Genomic DNA, 22,488 nt, shown 5'->3' with positions numbered 1-22,488 from the left:
TTTGTGTACTCCAACTTTATTCACTAGTGAATTGATTTCGACTTAAAGGGTCGCAAAGAGGTTTTTCGTCGAGTTCGTCGGTTTCCTCTTCGATAACACGTTTTGATATTATCTTGTGTTTGCATCTCTCTTCCCTACTCTTTAAGCTTTGCTTTTACTGTTCATTGTGGTTGGATATGGCTTAGAATAGTGTTATCAGTTTATTGCACATATTTACTCTTATTCCGCACTTTGTTAAGTTAGAGTAAAAGCAATCTAGCCATAATTTTTAATTTGGAGCCTAAACAAGTTCTAGTGTTTTCACACTAATTTGAGCTTTCAAAAGGACTATCACCTTTCACATCAATGGCCTCATCAATCACAATAGTAGTGGTGAAAGCCATAAACTTACACTCCTGATCACTATTAGAATCTTGATTAGATCCTTCATCACTTAAAGTGACAACCATGTCCTTTCCTTTAGACCTCAAGTAAGTAAAACATTTAGATTTTATATGTCTATATCCTTGACAATCAAAACTTGTTGACCTAAAGAATTGTTAGAGGATTGACCGACCTTTTCTTTTCTAGAATCTGATTTTTAAGGAAAATCATTCCTAGGTTGTTCAGTCTTCTTCAAATTCTTATAATCAACAAAATTTTTCTTTCTTGCCTTTTTATTATTGTTTTTCAAAAAGTTTATGAATTGTTTAGCAAGATAAGCAATTTCAGTGGGTGAGATTTCATTATGAATGCTTGAAAATGTGTGAAAACACAAGAGCTATTTAGACCTCCAAATTAAAATTACGGCTCGATTGATTTTACTCTAACTTAATACTAAGTGTGGAATAGAGTAAATGTGAGCGGATAAACAAACAAACTACTCTAACCCATAATCATTATAACATAGCAGTAAAATGAAAGGTAAAAGAGTAAAGAAGAAGAATGCAAACACAAGATAACATGCCAATGTGTTATCGAAGAGGAAACTGAAGAACTCGGCAAAAAACCTCTCCGTCACTCTCCAAGCGGTAATCGATCCACTAGACAATCAGTTGAGATACATGGGTTAATAATAGACTCTCCAAGCCTAATATACCCGATGTACGTAAGCCCTCCAAGCTCCTACTCCAACAAGGCTTCTCGGAACTGTGTTTTGTCTAACTCTTCGGATCCCGCAATATGCTCGATTGTATCCGCCAAAGCCTAGCTTCTTCCAATACTTCCCAGCAACACCAAAACCTCAATTAACACTCTAAAAGAGTGTGGCAAGTGTTTGGACTATCAACCTCTCAATGGTATGGAAATGGAGAGGTAGGAGTTGAGGAAAATCCACAAGCAATTATGTAGAGAAATGTGGGTATAATAATCTCTAACTCTCAAGGCTTGTGGCTAGGGTTTTCTCTCTGAAGCACTCTTCAACATCTGTGGGTAATGTGGATATATATAGTATGGGTACAGAAAGTGTGTATTAGATAGGACAATTTGACAAAACAGAATATTTCGTGAGTGTTTCGCGGGAAGGCCTTACCCACGAGCTACTCGCGAAACATAGCTGTCTCTATTTGTCCTGACTCTTCGTATTCCAGTCATGTGCAAGGCACATTCATCATTTCGTGAGATGCTTAGTCGCGAGCTACTAGTAAAAACTCTTCAGTCTTCAATTTTCTTGAGTCTTCTCATTCTCTCTCTCTCTCTCTCTCACAACCCTTACAATTAAATCTCACATTAAATACATGGTACAAAAGATTAAACATAATTACAATTAAATTTGGCACGAAATTAAAGCTAACAAAACATATAGTTGTAAATTACAACTTTACAATCTCCCTCTTTGGTTATTCCATGACAAAACCCCTAAAACAAACTCTAGACTTAAACGTGAGTTTGGGAACAGTGGAAAAACTCACTCACACCTAATCTAGAAGTTGTGAAGCACTTGCACGTATATACCTATAACTTGAAACACTTGCACACAAACAAAACTTTCATTAAGCTTATGACAAGTTGAATACATGGTACGTACATGAGCAAGTAAAGTGCGATCAAGTTTGTAAACACTATAAAACATGTAAGCATATCTTGATCAACAAAAACAGTCGTTAAAGAATGACTACAATGAACATTTAACTAGTAAATGCTCATCCAGACACGCAATGCAATTAAGATCACTCACAAGGATCAATTGTATGTCCAACACACAACCAATGCAAAATACACGAAGTATTTGCATCTAGGATAGAAGATCCTACTAGGCTACAAGTGAGAGGTACTAAAGATAAATAATCAACATCTAAAAGTACCAAAAAAATGCTACAAAGCATTGAGTTAAACACAACTACTGAATATAAACTGAAATTAAAAACAGAATACTAAAGCTTTAAAAGAAAGTAATAAAAACTATAAACAAACAGTTATAAAAGTTAAAATAAATAATGCTAAACTGCTTGTACGAACCAATGTTTCTAAGCCTAAGCTATGCTCCCCCTAAATTGTGCAAGCTCCCCCTCAAAATTTTCTCCCCCTTTTTGACCGGAATGGCCAAAGAGGTTAGAATTGGTCGGACTCTGAATCTGAACCATGGTCTACGAATAAGTCCTCGATCTAAGAAGATAATGCCGTGATCTAACCCTGAACGTATGCAAACTGGTCCGCGATGTGCTGCACATGGGAGTCAAGCATGGTAAACATCTGGTCCGCTCTAGCTAGGAGGCGATCAAGTCTATTTGGTCGTGCTGGTGCTGAAGAAGATGGTTGAGCTGAAGTCTCTAGTGCAGAAGTGAATCTATCAATCTCCTCCTCTGTATCGCCACCCTCCTCCTCAACACGATCTCATGGTATTGAAGACACGCCGATTTTGGAGCCTTTGATGTGGGCTGTGCTCTGAGTCACTGTATGTGCACCAATGGGACAGTCTCTTTAAACTACAGTGAGACCACTTGGAAGTTTAAGCCTTGACTTTGCAATGAGGCCCATTATGAGTGAGGGGAATGACATGACTGTTCTAGAGTTCTGCTTCTCTATGCTTTTCTTCAGCAGATAGAAGATGTGTCCACATATATCAATCTCCTTGTGAGTAAAGAGATCATACAAAAAAATTGTTCTTAGAGCGGACAATGTCGTGAAGTTGGTGACCGGATATAAGTTATGGATCATTACATGAGCAAGAGTCCTCATCTCTAGACTGAATGGAATTGTGTTCATGGAGGTCTTCTTAAGTATACCATTAAGAGTTAACACCATTTCCTCAGTAGAGTCCAAGCAATCCTCATATTGGACTATGATTGGCTGTGAGGGAGGACGAATCTCCAAAAATTCTTGTATGCTTTCCCTTGTAAGTACAAACTCTTTGTGTCTCACCTAGCAATCTATATGATCTCCTTCTACACTAGCATTAGAGAAAAATTCCTTTATAATCTTCGAGTATACAACTCCAACTGGATTCAGGAGCTTTGTCCACGTCCTTTCCTTGAACACTTCAGGTATGAAGGTGTCCTTAAGGGTATCCAATTTCACGACCCTTTCCATGATAATCGTCGCTCTTTTGTAGCAGTCATTATACTTCAAATCTACCTCAATAGACTTAAAATTATCAGAATCCGTGCATGCACGCTTTGAGGTTGGTCTCTTAGAAGCTAAATGTTTGGTAGGAGACATCTGCACATACAAACAGAGAACATAGAACCAGGTGCACAAACACAAAACAAAACAAAACACTTGATTAGATTCAAGTTAGTTCCAAAACAGAAGTAAAACAACTTAAACAGAGCAAAACACACTCAAAACACCATGCTATAACAGCTAAAACATGTAAACATAAACACAATGCATGAAAATAAGTGACTGTGCATGTGTGTGGAAGTGCTGTGCATGTGTGTGCATGAGTTGATGCATGTGAGTGCAGCAGGTGATGCATAGTGTGTGCCTAAGAGGTGTATGGCATGGCACAAAGTGGGAAAGTGTACAAAACACACACTTATTGATCAAAACATGTCAAACATGTTCAATCAAGAGTAAACCCAAGCATTGGCACTCAGTTAAGTCCAATACATCACAAAAATGTCACATGGACATTCTGTCAAGCACAAAACATGCAACACTGAACAACAACTATGAACAATGCATGAACACATGTGAAAATGCCTCAATACATGTTTAAATTGCCACATGGGGCCAACATAGGTACAAACAAACCAAATGGGACTCAGCCCAATCAAAGATTTAAAAAATATTTTCACAAAATTAAGAATCCCAACCCTTTTTCGAAAAATCCCCAAATTTTTAAAACCCTAACTTAATTTCTACATAATCCTAGACAAACATGAAGAAAATGTTTTAGAAAACATACCTTGAAGTTGAAGATGCAGAAAACAAGCTTGAAAATGTAAGGGTTTGAGTGAAAAATGATTTTGGGTTGAGAGGGGTTTGAGAGAGGCAGTGCGAGGGAAAAAACTAAGTGTTTGAAAAACTGTCACATCTGCTATATAAAATTGAAAACACACGTTTTTCGCGGGTTAGGCAGTCGCGAGATTAGTCGCGAGAAGCACAAAAGCTTTCACGAGAAGCTTTTAGTTGCAAAACAGTCGCGAGACAGTTGCAATAGCCTCTGTATGAAATTGAAAATTTTCTAGTTTTTGCCTAAAAAGCATTTCATGAGAAGGGTTTAGTAGTAAGATACTCGGGGGACCAATTCGGGGGACCAATATGATGACTTAGGAAAACTAGTGAAACAATCCTATTTTAAGATGAAAAAACCCGGGGGACCAATTCGAAGATAAAGAGTCCACCATATCAAATAGAAGTTTACAATCAAGACCATTAAATTCATAGTAAACTTAACTTTAATTATCAAACCTAGCTGTGAAACCCTCAAACTTTTTAATATAGATTTGCTCCAACATAAACCTCCAATTCATGCATTTGATCTTCAGTACGCTTGATATCTGAAACTTGGGCTGTAATTTTCTTCTACCGATACTTGTAGTATGTGAATGACCTCTGGTAAATGCTTGAAAGAGTAGAAGGCACAAAACCTCTAAAAATCTCAAAAAAGTAGCTCTCTAGGACTTGAAAAACATGTATTAAGGTTTTCCTTATATACCAAGTAAATCTGGACTGAAACTGATGATGCCGAAAAAATTACCAATAAGCCATACGGTTCCAACACGCTCAATACCAGACCTGCCCAACACAGAAAAAGACCTTACAAAGAGTACTGGTGTGGTACCGGCCAAAGACCCTCCGAAGGTTAAGTCAGAAGAGAGTTTCAACAATGTTAGAAAGTATAAGTTTTAGAGAAATTGTGCGTACCTTTTTCTTGAGGGTCTTTGGGTTTTTATAGTCGTGTAGGGCCAGACTCTTTTGCTTGCGAAACAAGTCTTTTCCTTATGGGGAAGATACTCATTAATGCGTGTATATTCTAGAATTCTATTCATGTTAGGATTCTATAAACCAGGGCTATTCGTGTGTCGCAAGTATTTTCCATTTAAGGTTCCTTGGAGATCACATAATAATGGGCTGGATGCCACGTGGCCGTTCGATCTGTACATGCCACGTCTGTCCGTGCCACCTCCGTCCAGATAGCTTCGTTATGCATAATTTTTCCTCTTCAGTTGCCCTCTTCACCCTATGGGTCTGTGATCATGGAGTGGAAGGATCCGTGGGGTGACGATTCGATTTGGATCCTGAGAGACTTGTTAGTCTTTGACAGGCTGGCCTAAAATTATTTATGGCACAAGGGACTTGAATTTTGACCAAGACCCTTTTGGGTGACATGGCTCGTCTGTCCTCCTATAGGTAGGAAGACTTCGAATTTTCACCAAGGCACTCGTGAGTGACTTGGTTCGTCCTTCCACCCGTAGGTAGAAAGACTTAAATTTTGTACCAAGGCACTTGCTGGTGGCTTGGTTAGTCCTTCCACCCGTAGGTAGTAGGACTTTAAACTTCGACCAAGGCACCCGTAGGTGACTCGGTTCGTCCATCCACTCGTAGGTAGAAGGACTTAAATTTCGACCAAGACACTTGTGAGTGACTTGGTTCGTCCTTCCACCTGTAGGTAGAAAGACTTAAATTTCGTACCAAGGCATTTGCTGGTGGCTTGGTTCGTCCTTCCACCGGAAGGTAGGAAGACTTATATTTTGACCAAGGCACTCGTGAGTGACTTAGTTCGTCCTTCCATCCGTAGGTAGAAGGACTTAAATTTCGTACCAAGGGACTTGCTGGTGGCTTGATTAGTCCTTCCACCCGTAGGTAGTAGGACTTTAAACTTCGACCAAGGCACCCGTAGGTGACTCAGTTCGTCCATCCACCTGTAGGTAGAAGGACTTAAATTTCGACCAAGACACTTGTGAGTAACTTGGTTTGTCCTTCCACCTGTAGGTAGGACTTAAATTTCGACCAAGACACTCGTGAGTGACTTGATTTGTCCTTCCACCTATAGGTAGAAGGACTTAAATTTTGTACCAAGGTACTTGCTGGTGGCTTGGTTAGTCCTTCCACTCGTGGGTAGTAGGACTTTAAACTTCGACCAAGGCATCCGTAAGTGACTTGGTTTGCCCTTCCACCCGTAGGTAGGACTTAAATTTCAACCAAGACACTCGTAAGTGACTTGGTTCGTCCTTCCACCCATAGATAGAAGGACTTAAATTTCGTACCAAGGCACTTGCTGGTGGCTTGGTTCGTCCTTCCACCCGAAGGTGGGAAGACTTAAATTTTGACCAAGGCACTCATGAGTGACTTAGTTCGTCCTTCCACCCGTAGGTAGAAGGACTTAAATTTCGTACCAAGGCACTTGCTGGTGGCTTGATTAGTCCTTCCACCCGTAGGTAGTAGGACTTTAAACTTCGACTAAGGCACCCGTAGGTGACTCAGCTCGTCCATCCACCTGTAGGTAGAAGGACTTAAATTTCGACCAAGACACTTGTGAGTGACTTGGTTCATCCTTCCACCTGTAGGTAGGACTTAAATTTCGACCAAGACACCCATGAGTGACTTGATTTGTCCTTCTACCCATAGGTAGAAGGACTTAAATTTTGTACCAAGGCACTTGCTGGTGGCTTGGTTAGTCCTTCCACTCGTGGGTAGTAGGACTTTAAACTTCGACCAAAGCACCTGTAAGTGACTTGGTTTGCCTTTCCACCCGTAGGTAGGACTTAAATTTCGACCAAGACACTCGTAAGTGACTTGGTTCGTCCTTCCACCCATAGGTAGAAGGACTTAAATTTCGTACCAAGGCACTTGCTGGTGGCTTGGTTCGTCCTTCCACCCGAAGGTAGGAAGACTTAAATTTTGACTAAGATACTCGTGAGTGACTTGGTTCGTCCTTCCACCTGTAGGTAGAAAGACTTAAATTTTAAATGAGAATCAGGCGCCGTTGGCATCCTTGGTCGTCGATACCCTTGGTTGTCGATCCATCCCATTAGGATGAGGATTAGGTGTCCGTCGGCTTCCTTTTGTAGTGTTTAGCCCTGAGGTCTTATTGCAGCGTTGGCATTTGTCGTATGCTTATACGTAGGATTGGGCATCCTTCTGCACGGTAGGCCATTGATACACTACCCCCGGGACGTGTGATGCCCGAACTTTCAACCTTTGCGATGCGTTGTAGTCCTCTATTAGCGTCCCATTCTTAAGGTATTTTGTTCGTCTACTTTGGGTCGTGGACTTTTCGACGTGACTGAGTCTTACCTTGCCATCATTTTTTTCTTTTTTTTGGTCCACCTTTTTTTCATGGACATGCATCCATCCATTTCTTTTTTTTGTCCGTCCACCTTTTTTTCATGGACATGCATCTGTCCACACTTTTTTTTTTTTTTTTTTTCATGGACATGCATCCGTCCACTTTTTTTTTTTTTTTTTTTTTTCATGGACATGCATGTCCGTCCACTTCTCTTTCTTTTATTATTTTTTTTTTTGGTCCACCTTTTTTTCATGGACATGCATCCATCCATTTCTATTTTTTTGTCCGTCCACCTTTTTTCATGGGCATGCATCCGTCCAACTTTTTTTTTTTTTTTTTTTGGTGTCCGTCCACTTTTTAGGTTGTCATTTTTTGGTCACGGATTTGTTGAGGTGACTAAGTGTTACCTCGTCACCTTATTGGTCATTCGCTTGGGGTCGTGAACTTATTGAGGTGACTAAGTGTTACCTCGTCACTTTGTTTGTCATCCCCCTTGGGTCGGCGACTAAGTGTTACCTCGTCACCTTATTAGTCATTCACTTGGGGTCATGGACTTGTTGAGGTGACTAAGTGTTACCTCGTCAACTTGTTAGTTGTCCACCTCGGATCGTGGATTTGTTGAGGTGATTTAAGTGTTATCTTATCACCTTTTTGGTTGTCCACTTGGGGTCGTGGACTTATTGAGGTAACTAAGTGTTACCTCGTCACCTTGTTGGACGTCCACCTTGGGTCGTGGACTTGTTGAGGTGACTAAGTGTTACCTCGTCACCTTGTTAGTCATCCATCTTGGGTCGTGGATTTGTTGAGGTGATTGTCACCTCGTCACATTTTTGGTCGTCCACTTGGGTCGTGGACTTATTGAGGTGACTAAGTGTTACCTCGTCACTTTGTTGGACGTCCATCTTAGGTTATGGACTTGTTTAGGTGACTAAGTGTTACCTCGTTACCTTGTTAGTTGTCCACCTTGGGTCGTAGATTTGTTGAGGTGATTGTTACCTCGTCACCTTTTTGGTCGTCCACTTGGGGTTGTGGACTTATTAAGGTGACTAAGTGTTACCTCGTCACCTTGTTGGACGTCCATCTTGGGTCGTGGACTTGTTGAGGTGACTAAGTGTTACCTCATCACCTTGTTGGTCGTCCACCTTGGGTCATGGATTTGTTGAGGTGATTGTTACCTCGTCACCTTTTTGGTTGTCCACTTAGGGTCGTGGACTTGTTGAGGTGACTAAGTGTTACCTTGTCACCTTTTTGGTCGTCCACTTTGGGTCGGCGACTAAGTGTTAACTTGTCACCTTGTTAGTTGTCCACCTTGGGTCGTGGATTTGTTGAGATGATTAAGTGTTACCTCGTCACCATTTTTGGTCGTCCACTTAGGGTCGTGGACTTATTGAGGTGACTAAGTGTTACCTCGTCACCTTGTTGGACATCCACGTGTTATCTTGTCACCTTGTTGGACATCCACCTTGGGTCGTGGACTTGTTGAGATGACTAAGTGTTACCTTGTCACCTTGTTGGACATCCACCTTGGGGTCGTGGACTTATTGAGGTGACTAAGTGTTACCTCGTCACCTTGTTGGATGTCCACCTTGGGTCGTGGGCTTGTTGTGGTGACTGTGTTACCTCGTCACCTTTTTGGTCGTCCACTTGGGGTCATGGACTTATTGAGGTGATTAAGTGTTACCTCGTCACCTTGTTGGACGTCCACCTTGGGTCGTGGACTTGTTGAGGTGACTAAGTGTTACCTCATCACCTTTTTGGTCGTCCACTTGGGGTTGTGGACTTATTGAGGTGACTAAGTGTTACCTCGTCACCTTGTTGGACATCCATCTTAGGTCGTGGACTTGTTGAGATGACTAAGTGTTACCTCGTCACCTTTTTGGTTGTCCACTTGGGGTCGTGGACTTATTGAGGTGACTAAGTGTTACCTCGTCACCTTGTTGGACGTCCACCTTGGGTTGTGGACTTGTTGTGGTAACTGTGTTACCTCGTCACCTTTTTAGTCGTCCACTTGGGGTCGTGGACTTATTGAGGTGACTAAGTGTTATCTCGTCACCTTTTTGGTCGTCCACTTGGTGTCGTGGACTTATTGAGGTGACTAAGTGCTACCTCGTCACATTGTTGGACGTCCACCTTGGGTTGTGGACTTGTTATGGTGACTGTGTTACCTCGTCACCTTTTTGGTCGTCCACTTGGAGTCGTGGACTTATTGAGGTGACTAAGTGTTACCTCGTCAACTTGTTGGATGTCCACCTTGGGTCGTGGACTTGTTGAGGTGACTAAGTGTTACCTCGTCACCTTTTGGTCGTCCACTTGGTGTCGCAGACTTATTGAGGTGACTAAGTGTGGTGACCGTCTACCCATAGTCGACTTTGGTCATGCGTATGCCTGTAGGTGACTTAGCGTAGTGACTGTCCATCTGTAGGCGACTTTGGATACACGTCTACCCATAGTAACTTAATATAGTGACCATCCACCTGTAGGCGACTTTAGCCATGCGTCTACCCGTAGGTAACTTAGTGTAGTGGCCGTCCACTCGTAGGTGACTATGGCCATGCATCTACCCGTAGGTAACTTAGTATAGTGACCGTCCACCCAATGCATTGTACAAATATTCCTTGTCTATTGCCCCCCTTCCATGTTTGCCTTCGCTACTTGAGTTGATCATCTCTCAGATTGTTCGTCACCTTGGCGACTTTGATGATCGGTACTACCTCGGAGATATTTTAGAAGGGTAGGCGGTATTGGTTGTTCGCATTTTTTTTTAATCGCAAGTAGAGTAAATATTCTTCAGGCATTCGGTATTCTAAGGGTGAGGTAGCTTCTGCCCATCAAGTCTCTCTTGTAGGGTGGTTGTCGTCCAAAAAGCGCCTTTTTCGTGGGGAATTGGTCTTCCTTCTTGCTGGGTTGCTCCAGGTCGCTGCAACTTCCCTTGGCCTACAAGGATCTCTATTTGTTGTTTCAAATCATAACACTCCTTTGTGTCATGTCCATGTTCATGGTGGTAATGTCAATATTTGGTGCTTTGATCGCTTGCTTGAATCCCCATTCATCCTCCTCGGCCATTCCAACATGGGGTCGTCTTTGATAAGTGTAAATATATGGTTGATAGGAGCGTTTAGTGGGGTGGAGCGAACGGGTCGGCTGTTAGAGTGTCTAGGCCTCTTGTCTTCTTTTTGGCCAATCGTTCGTCGTCCTACAGTATTGTAGTCATCAGTCTTCTCTTCTATTTGTTGTTCCCTTCTGTAATATTTCGAAGGGGTGGATAGTGATTATGACCACTTCTACGTTGATCATGCGATAAGACTTGATGTTCTTGCGGATGCTTAATTTGCACTTCCAACACTTGGTTTTGTAGCATAAGAGCTTTATTTTGTTAAGTAAGTCGCTCGATCGCAGTTGAGAGTGTCTGCAGTTGCCATTCTACAACAGTGGGGGGATTTCCAGTTTCTTGGTTGGCTGATGCCATCAATCGAGTTTGGACCGAACGACCTTTTGTCTCAGGGATAAAGCAATGACTGATTACTCGTATTTCCCACAGACGGCGCCAATTGATGATGCCGAAAAAATCACCAGTGAGCCATACGGTTCCAACACGCTCGATACCAGACCTGCCCAACACAGAAAAAGACCTTATAGAGAGTACCGGTGTGGTACCGGCCAAAGACCCTCCGAAGGTTAAGTCAGAAGAGAGCTTCAACAATGTTAGAAAGTATGAGTTTTAGAGAAATTGTGTGTACCTTTTTCTTGAGGGTCTTTGGGTTTTTATAGTCGTGTAGGGCCAGACTCTTTTGCTTGCGAAACAAGTCTTTTCCTTATGAGGAAGATACTCATTAATGCGTGTATATTCTAGAATTCTATTCATGTTAGGATTCTATAAACCAGGGCTATTCGTGTGTCGCAAGTATTTTCCATTTAAGGTTCCTTGGAGACCACATAATAATGGGCTGAATGCCACGTGGCCGTTCGGTCTGTACATGCCACGTCTGTCCGTGCCACCTCCGTCCAGATAGCTCCGTTATGCATAATTTTTCCTCTTCAGAAACCCTAAACGTTTAATGAGCTGTTGGGTTTTAAACAAAATTCTGCAAATCGCATCTCGATTGATCGAGCTATTCTCTTGATTGATCAAGCTCTTCAGATTTTCACTTCTTGAACTTGCACCTTATACGTTCTTGAATTCTGACTCGCAATACTTTGAATGATGTTTAATACACATCATAGACACTAAGAGCATTATTAACAGATGTTTAATAAATATGCCATTTTAACACACCAAAAAGGCTACTTTATTATTTTAACAGACCATTTTACAATTCACCGTACATCACATCTTTTATTCTTCAATTCTATATATTAAAACAATATATACAAATATCAAAATAACTTTAAAAAACTAGTAATATAAAAAAAATACGAAATAAAAAACTCATTTTAACAACTCACCATCGCCACCCCCATAACCAACCATTGTTACAAACCCATCACCATAACCCACAACTCACCATTGTTAAAAACCCACCACCATAACCCACAACCCACAGTTATTACAAAAAACAGCCCAAAAAACAAAACCAAAATTAGCCCAACCACATGCAACAAACATAAACCCAACAAACCACAATACCACCGGCCAAAACCACCACTAATCACCATCACCTCAAAACACTAAACCTACAAAACTACAATCCAATTTCTCAAACCAAATCCAATCCCGCAAATCAGCCATAAACAATCCAAATAAATAAGGGGATTCAGATCTTAGTGAGATCGAGCAAATTTCGACAGAGACAGGTTGCTTGGTGAGCGGCATCAACGGAGGTGAAGTGAACTGCTTGGTGAGTAGCGAGTGGCGTTGGTAGAGGTGAGCGACAGAGTAGAGGCAAGCGGGTGGAGAGATCATTGTGGTGGATTGTGAGAGAGGCTTCCTTGGCAAACGACATGCGAAGGCGAAACGAGTTGCTTGGTGAGTAGCAAGTGACATTGGTGAAGGCGAGCAACATTGGGGTCGGAGGAGAGGCAAGTTGCTTGGCGAGTGGTGGAGGCAAGCTGCTGGCGAGCGGTAGAGGCAAGGCGAGGCGAGCAGGTGGAGAGATCACTGTGGTGGATTGTGAGAAAGGCTTGCTTAGCGAGCGACATCGGCAAAGACAAAGTGAGCTACTAAGCGAGTAGCAAGCGGTATTGGCGGAGGCGAGCAGCGTTGGGGTCGGAGAAAAGGTGAGCTGTTGGTGAGCGGTGGAGGTGAGGCGGGTGGGTGGAGAGATCATTGTGGAGGATTGTGAGAGAGGCTTGCTTGGCGAGCAACATTGGAGGAGGCGAAGTGAGCTGCTTGGCGAGTAGCAAGCAACATTGGTGGAGGCGAGCTGCTGGCGAGCAGCAGAGGCGAGGCGGGTGGGAGGAGAGATCATTATTGCGGATTGTGAGGAAGGCTTGCTCTGCAAGCAACATCGATGAAGGCGAAGCGAGCTGCTTGGTGAGTAGCAAGCGACATTGGCGAAGGCAAGCAGCATTGGGGTTGAGGGAGAGGCGAGTTGCTTGACGAGTGGTGAAGGCGAGTTGTTGGCGGCGACAGAGGCGAGGTGGGTAGGTGGAGAGATTACTGTGGTAGATTGTGAGAGAGGCTTGCTTGGTGAACGACATTGGAGGAGGCGAAGTGAGCTGCTTGGCGAGTAGCAAGCGGCGTTGGCAAAGGCGAGCAATGTTGGCATCAAAGGAAAGGCGAGCAGCGGAGGCGAGGCAGGCAGATGGAGAGATCACTGTGACAAATTGTGAGAGAGAGCGAGAAGGGAGAGAAGGTCTGAGAGAAAAGAGAGGTGGACAATTGAGAGAGAGAAACATGAGAGGAGAGAGAAAAAAAAGGAGATTAAAATAATGAGAGGAGAGAGAAAAATAATAAAAAAATAATTTTTTTCATATAGCATTCTTGTCCATACTGTTCTAAAGTTGGAATGATACTGTTCACTTATGCTAAATATTTTGGCATTTAGAACACCTCATGTGAGAGGATTTTTGGTGTTTGGAGTGTCAAATGCCAAATATTTGACATTTGGCATACCTGATAGGAATGCTTTAAGATATATTCCTAGACAAGTTTATGTACGCGGTTTGCCAACAAATAAATCATTTAGAACCTAAACATTTATACATAAATATTTGGAACCTAACAGTAACAACTTTTGAATTTTTCTTTATAGCATAAGATCTTTAGAGTCCGTTTAGAAACAATTTATTCAGTTGAAATTGAGAAATTTTTGTTAAAAATACGGTAAATAAATCTAAAATGTAGTTGAAATAGTACAATAAAGCTCATAATAATACCAAAAAAAGCAATGGAACCATTAAATAGTAGTAAAAATAAGTTAAATAGTAAAAAAAAAAAAAAAAAGATGGCTTTTAAAGCCAATAGCAACTGCAACCTTAGTATCGCTATGAGATCAAAATCCTATAAGATCCTAATTTTAAGATTTGGATCGGGATCTCACACAAATTTCATTTTAATAGAGATCCTAATGAGATCCTTGACGTTTTAGGGATGTAGGATCTTGGGATCTTAAGTACTAATAACTTTGGTTACATAATCCTCACGTTCTTTTGTTAAATCATGTTTCTCATATTGTTCTCACCTTCCTTTCTCTCACTGCGCCTCTTGATTATTTTAGCTAGACTCAGATCCATCATATTTTTTTCTCCTCTATCTTAAATAGAGATGATCTACAACATGTGTAGTAGTTCACAGAGTGGCCAACTGATAAATTTATTTGGACCTAGATGCCAGGAGCAAGCTAATAATAAGCAAAAAGATACCAATGATGACCAAGTTTTTTTTTTTTTTTTTTTTTTTTTGGGCTAATTAAAAAATAAATATACCTATAAATATTTTTCTCAAAATCCAGGGGAGGCATGGCCCCCCGGTCAAAGAGTAGCTCCATTCCTTAATCCTCAAGTTCTTTTCCTCAAAATGAACTAAAAAAAAATACTTACGTACTTAGGTCAAGCCATCACACAAGTTCTCCAACGTTTATTATTTTGTTAACTTTTCAAAAATTCCCTTAATAGCGATACTAAAAAAATCATCTTATAAATTTAAAAAAAAAAAAAAAAAAAAAAAAAGCTTAGTCTTTGACCCCTCCCAAGATTTTGAATATATATATATATATATATATATGTATATATAGGATTGAGTTCAAGTTACATTTGGTGTAACTCTAAGCAATGTTATACCATTCAATTTTTTTTAATTTTTTTAATGGTCGCAAATTTTAACAAATTTACCATTGGATTACATTATATTCATATATTTTCTATACTTGCAAAATTTCAAAGCGATCAAAGATTAATAACCATATCATCAATATGCTACATATATGCTTTTGTGCATTGGTTTAATCAATGTAATTCTTATTAGCACTTAACAAAACTAAATGACCAATTAAGTATCTTAAGTTCATTTTCTCTTCTAAGTTTCTCTTAGTCCTTTTAACAAGCCATAAGTTCAAACCATTCAAGAAATTAAATATAAATATAACAACTACATCTATAGCAAGATATAATATTTTTAGAAATTAAAAAATAACAAAATCCTTATAAGCCAATATGAAATTATATATAAAAATACAAGATGACTTTCACATTTGGTTGTTTGAGTAGAATAGAAGCCAAAAATGAAATTTTGAATAAAGCTTATCAATTGGTTAAAAAAAAAAAAAAATACTCTAGTACTTCTCAAGATCTTAAAGTCATTTTTGCTAGTTCTAACTTCCAAATAAGCTCAGCACTCTTTTTTGAGATAAAATTATAAATTTTATGCAAAGAAAAGAAAGAATACAAAGCCAAAAGAACGGCCACAGCAAAATAGAGCAGAAAAAACAAGGTAGGAAAAACAGCAACAAATATATTCAGTAACAGAGAGCAACATTTACTAGTAAGTAGCCACAGATGCGGACAACAATATTAACTTACAACATAGAGCAATATAAAAATAATAAAAAGCAATATCAGCTCACACCAAATCAAGAAAAATATATTAAAACTTGAAAATTGAAAAAGTAAAACTTTTAATCAAACTAATGATCTAACATGTGAAAGAGTTTCTACAGTAAAGACAAATAATAAATAGGAAAAAAATATTAAAAAATAAAAAGCAAGTTTGGAAGAAACAGGACAAATGGGGGCCAAATAATTTTACATGTGGGAGCCAGTTCTAAAAAAAGTGGTTCTAAGTATGCAATTTTACCTGCTCTAAATTCTTGTTTTTCTTAACTTTTGGCCCTCCAGTCACCAACGTAGCTCCGCCCCTGACAAAACACAACCCTAAACTTCACAACCTCAAAGATCCAAACCGTTTCTCCCAAAATATAAAATCTGAATATATTAAAAAACAAAATTACCCTGACGCTGCCATCTGCAACCTAAGCTTGCAAGTAGGACTTCGATACCGTAGCCGCAACAGCCAACAACAAATCAGCCTCCACTCGACAATTAGGCCACCTCTACCCCTGCCACGTCAAACTATCTCCGGTGTGGACATGTGGTTTTTTGTTTTTTTTTTTTTTTTTTTTGAGAAAAACGGCAGAATTTTATTAGAAAATTGAGAAACCAAATTCAAGGGAACACAAGATCCAGTAGGGAAACCACCGGGTACTTGAGCTTTAATTCTTCAGATCTAGACAGACCTCCAGACTTGAAAAAGAAACTCTGGAAATTTTGCATTGTGGTTTTGCTTGGTAATTTTGTGGGACTTTCTTATGGGATTCCGTCCCAAACCCTACGATGGTGACACTTAGGAAAAAATCCACTACGTTTCGGAAATATGAATCCTTTCCACACATGAGCATGGCCCCACACAGAGGATGCTTTTTTCCAAAACGTGTAATACTCTCTCTCCTCATACTAGAGGTTTTGAGGGACAACTTTGGAGAAAAATTGCTCATAGACTTCTTAAACTTTAAGTTAGGGGACATAACAATCCCTAAACTTTTATTTCGGCGGATTTGCTCCATAATCTTTACATGACTGTTAAATCAACACCTCTATTAATATTTGTTAAAATCACAAACGAAATGCTCACATGCATCTCACGTGAACTTCAAAAATACCAAATTAGCAAGGGCTGAACCAGTTGAGAGGAGAGAGAAACCAAGGGTTCAATTGAGTTTTTGTTAAAGATCTTGTGCTTACTATATGTTCATCAATATTGCTCTGCAAAGTGTCCACTAAACTGTCATTTTGATTTCTGGTTTCATCTTGATTTATGCTTTATTTTCACATTGTTTCTTACAGGTTTGGTTTGGTTTGAAACGAAGTGGGTTTTCCCATTTTGTTTCTTTATTTTTAGCATCAATATTATTATTCATTATTTGTTTGTGGATCGTGGAGGATTGAGAAGACAAAGAGCAAAACAGAAGAAAAAAAAAAAAAAAAAGCATAACAGCGGTAACAATGATGGCAGTCAAAGGTAAGCTGGCTGACAATGGTGTTTCTTTTGGTTTGATCGTCTCTCTCAACCGGTTTAGTTTACTAAGGTATTTAAAAGTTTCCTACGAGATGCACGTGAGCATTCCGTTTGTAATTTTAACAGAAGATTAACAGAAGTCTTGATTTTACATGACAATTATGGGTCCGTTTGGATAAAATTTATTTTGTTGAAATTAAAAATACTGTAATAAAATAATTTTTAAATATATAAATAATATTGTGAGACTTATTTTTAATAAAAAAGTTACTAAAATGTGAAGTTGGTAGGTTTTGTATACTGTTTATGGACTCACGAGATTGATAAAAAGATTGAAAGGTCAACATTATATGATTACTGTTTATAAATAATACTCGTTTGTCCCCTAAACGTGTGTGTAGCAAAAAAAAAAACGTAAATGCAAAATGCAACAGTTAGATCCAAACACGTTCTATATAAAATTTATAGAATAAATTGACTGAAATAAATGTTTAGTAGGTGTTCTGAGTATTAGTTTAAAGTTTAAGGGGGTTGTTCTGACCGTACTTGAGCTTTTAATTCTTCAGATCTAGACAGACCTCCAGACTGGAAAAGAAACAATGGAAATTTTGCATTGTGGTTTTGCTTGGTAATTTTGTGGGACTTTCTTATGGGATTCCGTCCCATTTCCCAAACCCTACGATGGTGACACTAGGAAAAAAGCCACTATGTTTTGGAAATATGAATCCTTTCCCACACATGAGAATGGCCCCACACAGAAGATGCGTATTTCCAAAACGTGTAATACTCTCTCGCCTGATACCAGAGGTTTTGAGGGACAACTTTTTAAAAAGTTGGTCGACACAAATGGGCCCACCCACGTGAAAGATGGAAACTTTGAAATCTGATTTTGTCAGGATTTGTTTCAATAAAGACTAAAGAGTATTCTCCTTTACTGTATCATGCTGTCACATCATCTAGTCTTTTATTATACGGTGAGAAAAACTCTTTTTTTCTTTTTTTCTTTTTTTTCTCTAAGCTATGCTAGTGCCACACGTGCCATTTTATGTGGGCACAAGAATAATTCTCTCTTTCCATCTTTGAAATGCTTGTCCTTTCTCACCCTACATTTGGTGGAATCGGGTTTAAATACTTCTCCTTTCTCGGCCCCACAGTTGGTGGATTCGGGTATATGCTTTTCTTTTCTCAAAGTTGGTAGATTCCATTAAGGAAAAATTTAATACGACGTAAATTTTCACAATTTTTTTATTGTGATTGTAACACAATAAAATGTGATTGGTAAAGAAAAAATAATGGATTTATATATAAATGATAGTTAATTATTCACAATTTGTCACGTTAGAATTATAACAAAAAAATTGTGAAATAATTTGTAGTACTAGAACTACTCTTCCATTGATCGTAAGAGAGAAGAAGCATATTTTTTAGACATAAATGCACTTTTGGTCCCGACATTTTGGGTCATTTCTCGATTTGGTCCCTAAACTGATTTTGCTCCTAAGTCAGTCCCTAAAATCAGAAAATCAATTCTATTTTGATTTCTGTCGTCAACCCACTAACAGAAAAATCCTATGTGACTAACAGAGTGCATAAGTGGCATGTTAGATGCTGACGTGGCTAATAATTTAATAATAATAATACCACGTCAACATCCATGTCAGCATTTAAATTAATAAAAAAAGTCAGGTCAAAACAAATTAAAAATAAACATTAATCTAATTAAAATATTAAAAAAATCAATTAAAAACAAATATCTGAATTGTTAAAAGTTATTAAATTATTATCAGTTTCTAAATTAAAAAATAACAATTTATCGATTTTAATCAAATAAAAAAGAAGAAAAACAAAATTATAAATAAAATCAATTAAGATCTGTGTTCATCTTGATCATGAACACATAAGAACAACAACCCAGAATATTCAAACACAAGAACAAAATAATAGAAACCCATAATATTCCAAAATTTGTACCCAAATTCTTCCACAAAAATCAATTATATATTCAACCAAAATTATTATCCAAAACCATCTCTTTCCCAAATACCTATCAAAATTATCAATATAGCATAATGGAGGAGAGGTAGAGATGTGGCTTCACCGTGGGGACTAACCTGGGCTTCACAACACCCACAAACCCATTACCAGAGGCTTCACAACACCCACTACTTGAGGTTTCGCGTTAGAAACAATATGGGCTTCGCCGTGAGGACTGATTTGGGCTTTGCACCTGAGGCTTCGCCATGGGGACCATCACAACAACATAGCCAACACAACCACCGATCCTTCGCAACCACCGATCCTTCGCAACCACCACCACCACCTGTCTGGGGTTTCACAGCAACAAAACACACCCACAAATCCATAACCCATAAATCCAAACCAACCCACCACCCTAAACCAATCCTTCAATACCACCTCAACCTATCTAGGGTTTCACAGCAACACAACTTACCCACAAATCCATAACCCACAAATCCAAACCGACCCACCACCCTAAACCAATCCTTCAATACCACCACCTCCACCTATCTAGGGTTTCACAGCAACACAACACACCTACAAATCCATAACCCACAAATCCAAACCAACCCACCACCCAAAACTGATCCTTAACAACCACCACCACCACCACCAGTCTTGGGTTTCACTACAGCACAACACACCCATAAATCCACAACCCACGAATCCACAACCCACGAATCCAAACCGACCCACCACCCCAAACCAATCCTTCGCCTCCACTAATCCATAAAAATCCATGGTCGTGCTTGAGAACTTACTCCACAAAACCCCATTTCAAAGCATTCAATCGGCTAGGAGAGTTTATCCAAAAAAAAAAAAAAAAATCAACTAGGGGAGAAAGATCAAAGAGAGGGAGAATGTGAATCGCCAGAGAGAAAGAGAAAAGAGTGAGAAGAATGAAAATAACTTTTTTAATTTAATAATTTTATTTTATTAGCTTTGAAATTTTAATAATTTAATAACTTTTAACTATTCAGATATTTGTTTTTAATTGTTTTTTTTAATATTTTAATTAGATTAATGTTAATTTTTAATTTGTTCTAACCTGGCATTTTTTATTAATTTAAATGCTGACATGGATGCTGACGTGGTATTTTTATTATTAAATTATTAGTCACGTTAGCATCTAACATGCCACTTATGCACTCTATTAGCCATGTAGGGTTTTTCTGTTAGTGGGTTGACGGTAGGGACTAAAATAAAATCGATCTTTTGATTTCAGGGACTGACCTAGGAGCAAAATCAGTTTAGGAATCAAATCGAGAAATGACCCAAAATGTAGGGACCAAAAGTGTATTTACGCCTATTTTTTATATCGTTTGGTGGATTTTATGGTATGGAAAAAGGAAAGGGAAAATATTTATTGGACTTATTTGGTTAGGTTGATTGGCAAAAGAAAATTTGGTAAGTTGCAAGTGTTTTTTCCTCATACTTGCTGAAATATTTTTTTTCCCCAAATTTAAGAAAAACTAAAGGTATTTTTGGTAACTATTTTTTCTCCTTATTTTCTATTTTCAAAAACAATTATTTTTTAGACTAAAAAACTTGTTTGGCAACCCAAAATGGGCAGTAAACAAAAATTGTTCTCAAAACTCAATTTGTGAAGGAAACTGAAAACATGCAAAAGACTGTTTTCAGTTTCTAATTTTCAAAAGTCAATGAAAACATGCATTTAATTTAATGAATCTGATGATGCACAGAAAATCAGTAAGTTGAATGCTCCGGGCTTTAATGTGCTAGTGATCGCTTGGAAGGCTTGAAAAGAAAAAGACACAAGATCAAAGGAGACCGGGTTGAACCGGCCAAGAACCCTCCGACGCTTTAGTTAGTTTTTCCTCTAGAACTCAAGAATTCCAACTCTATGGGAGTAGTGAAAACTTACTTTCATTGGATGTGGATGAGTCCTTATATAGTGCGCTTTGGAGTGGTTTCTTGTTTAGTAACTTCCCCAATATTTGTGGAAGTTAGAAGGTTCAAACTTAACTTCCACATCTGCTATAGAAGTTAGAATGTTCAATCTTATCTTCTGTAACTGTCATTGGAAGTTACGTACTTAGTAGGAAATTATAGCGATAAATGAGGATTTCACTTATAATTCGGAATAGTAGAATGTGGTCTAGATTATAAGTTTTTAGATATAAATTTATTCTGAAAATCTCTAGGTGTCGAGGGGCCGTCTATCAGGGGCTTCCTTCATGGACAACCTCCTGAGTAAGGAGGACCTTCTCATGCTGGGTTAATATTTTTGGCTTTGGATGACACTATGGACGAATTGGAGATAGTCAGATTTAGTTCACTATCAGAATCTATCTCATTTAATGAGTTAGCATGAAAGTTCAAATCTTAGTAAAAACATATTTTAATATTTTTTATTTTTTTCTTCAAAAACTATCATTTTAATTTGAACTAACCAAACATGTTTTTGATCTAAAAATTACAAGAAAATTGTTTTTTTTTTTAATATTTCCAAAAACAAGTTTTTGAAAATAGAAAATAAAAACTGTTACCAAATATAATCTAAGGAGAGAAGCCAGATGAAGAAAAAGACGAAAAAACCATGACCATCTATTTCAGTTTTTCTTCTTAGATGTCTTCATTTTTTTTTTTTTTTGGTTTGATTTTTGTTATACTTATGACCCATCTAGTTTGGTTTTTTTTTTTTTTTTTTTTTTTTTTTTTTTTTTTTTTTTTTTAATATTGATGTCTCTCAGGGGTGGCATTACGTGCTGGCCAAGGGGTTCAAATGAACCCCCTGGCCTGTCCTTTTATATATATATATATATATATATATATATATATATAATTAAAAAAAAATTGTTTTGACTCCTCTAAAATAAATATTTGAACTCACCCTCACCTTAAATTTTGTTTAAATTCAGCTAAAATAAACTTGAATATAATCATTTTAATACTATTTTCACAATATTTTCACAATAATTAATTTCATATTGGAGGTTAAATGACAAGTTGTAACTAGTTTTTACTTTGACCCACAACTGACATCACTTTTTTACCTTTCTTTTCTTGCTAATATATCACTTTTTTTTTTTACCTACCTTTTGATAAGCCACAAATTGAATGACCTCTTGTGATAGAAATTAATTAATTAATTAGTCAAGTTATTAATTAATCAATTTATCATGTAAACGCGTGGTAGCACAAACAAATCACTAATAAACTAAATATGCATCGGAAAATAAATAACACGGTAATTTGTTTATGAATGGGGAAAACCGAACGGCAAAAACCCCACCGGGTGATTTTCAGGTCACCACTCCCGAAACTCTACTATTATCACAACAAGCGGTTACAAGTAAAGGAATCTCAGTACCTTATCAACCTACAGTTGAACCTTTACCCCAAT

General features: G+C 38.5%; 1 protein-coding gene across 4 annotated transcripts; it reads right to left on the bottom strand.

Moving 5' to 3' along the window:
- Nucleotides 1-2,363: 2,363 nt before the first annotated feature.
- LOC115991907 (mucin-2-like) lies at nt 2,364-16,459 on the bottom strand. Of its 4 annotated transcripts, none has more exons than XR_004092370.1 (3): nt 16,039-16,456; nt 15,885-15,961; nt 2,364-3,636 (listed from the first exon to the last, which is right to left on the bottom strand). XR_004092370.1 is itself a non-coding variant. In XM_031115890.1 (3 exons), exons 1-3 carry the CDS (start codon nt 16,050-16,052, stop codon nt 3,340-3,342), a joined length of 372 nt encoding a protein of 123 aa, XP_030971750.1. In that variant the 5' UTR covers nt 16,053-16,449; the 3' UTR covers nt 2,364-3,339. The 4 variants fall into 4 exon arrangements, 3 of the variants coding, with proteins under 3 accessions (XP_030971750.1, XP_030971749.1, XP_030971748.1); XM_031115890.1 differs by having other exon boundaries at nt 15,885-15,945; nt 16,039-16,449; XM_031115889.1 differs by lacking the exon at nt 2,364-3,636 and adding an exon at nt 12,059-13,448 and having other exon boundaries at nt 16,039-16,459.
- Nucleotides 16,460-22,488: the final 6,029 nt, after the last annotated feature.

The sequence above is a fragment of the Quercus lobata genome, chromosome 5, assembly GCF_001633185.2.
Source record: "Quercus lobata isolate SW786 chromosome 5, ValleyOak3.0 Primary Assembly, whole genome shotgun sequence".
Lineage (NCBI taxonomy): Eukaryota > Viridiplantae > Streptophyta > Magnoliopsida > Fagales > Fagaceae > Quercus > Quercus lobata.
The sequence above is the reverse complement of the archived record's forward strand: the minus strand, read 5'-3'. Positions and strand labels throughout refer to the sequence as shown.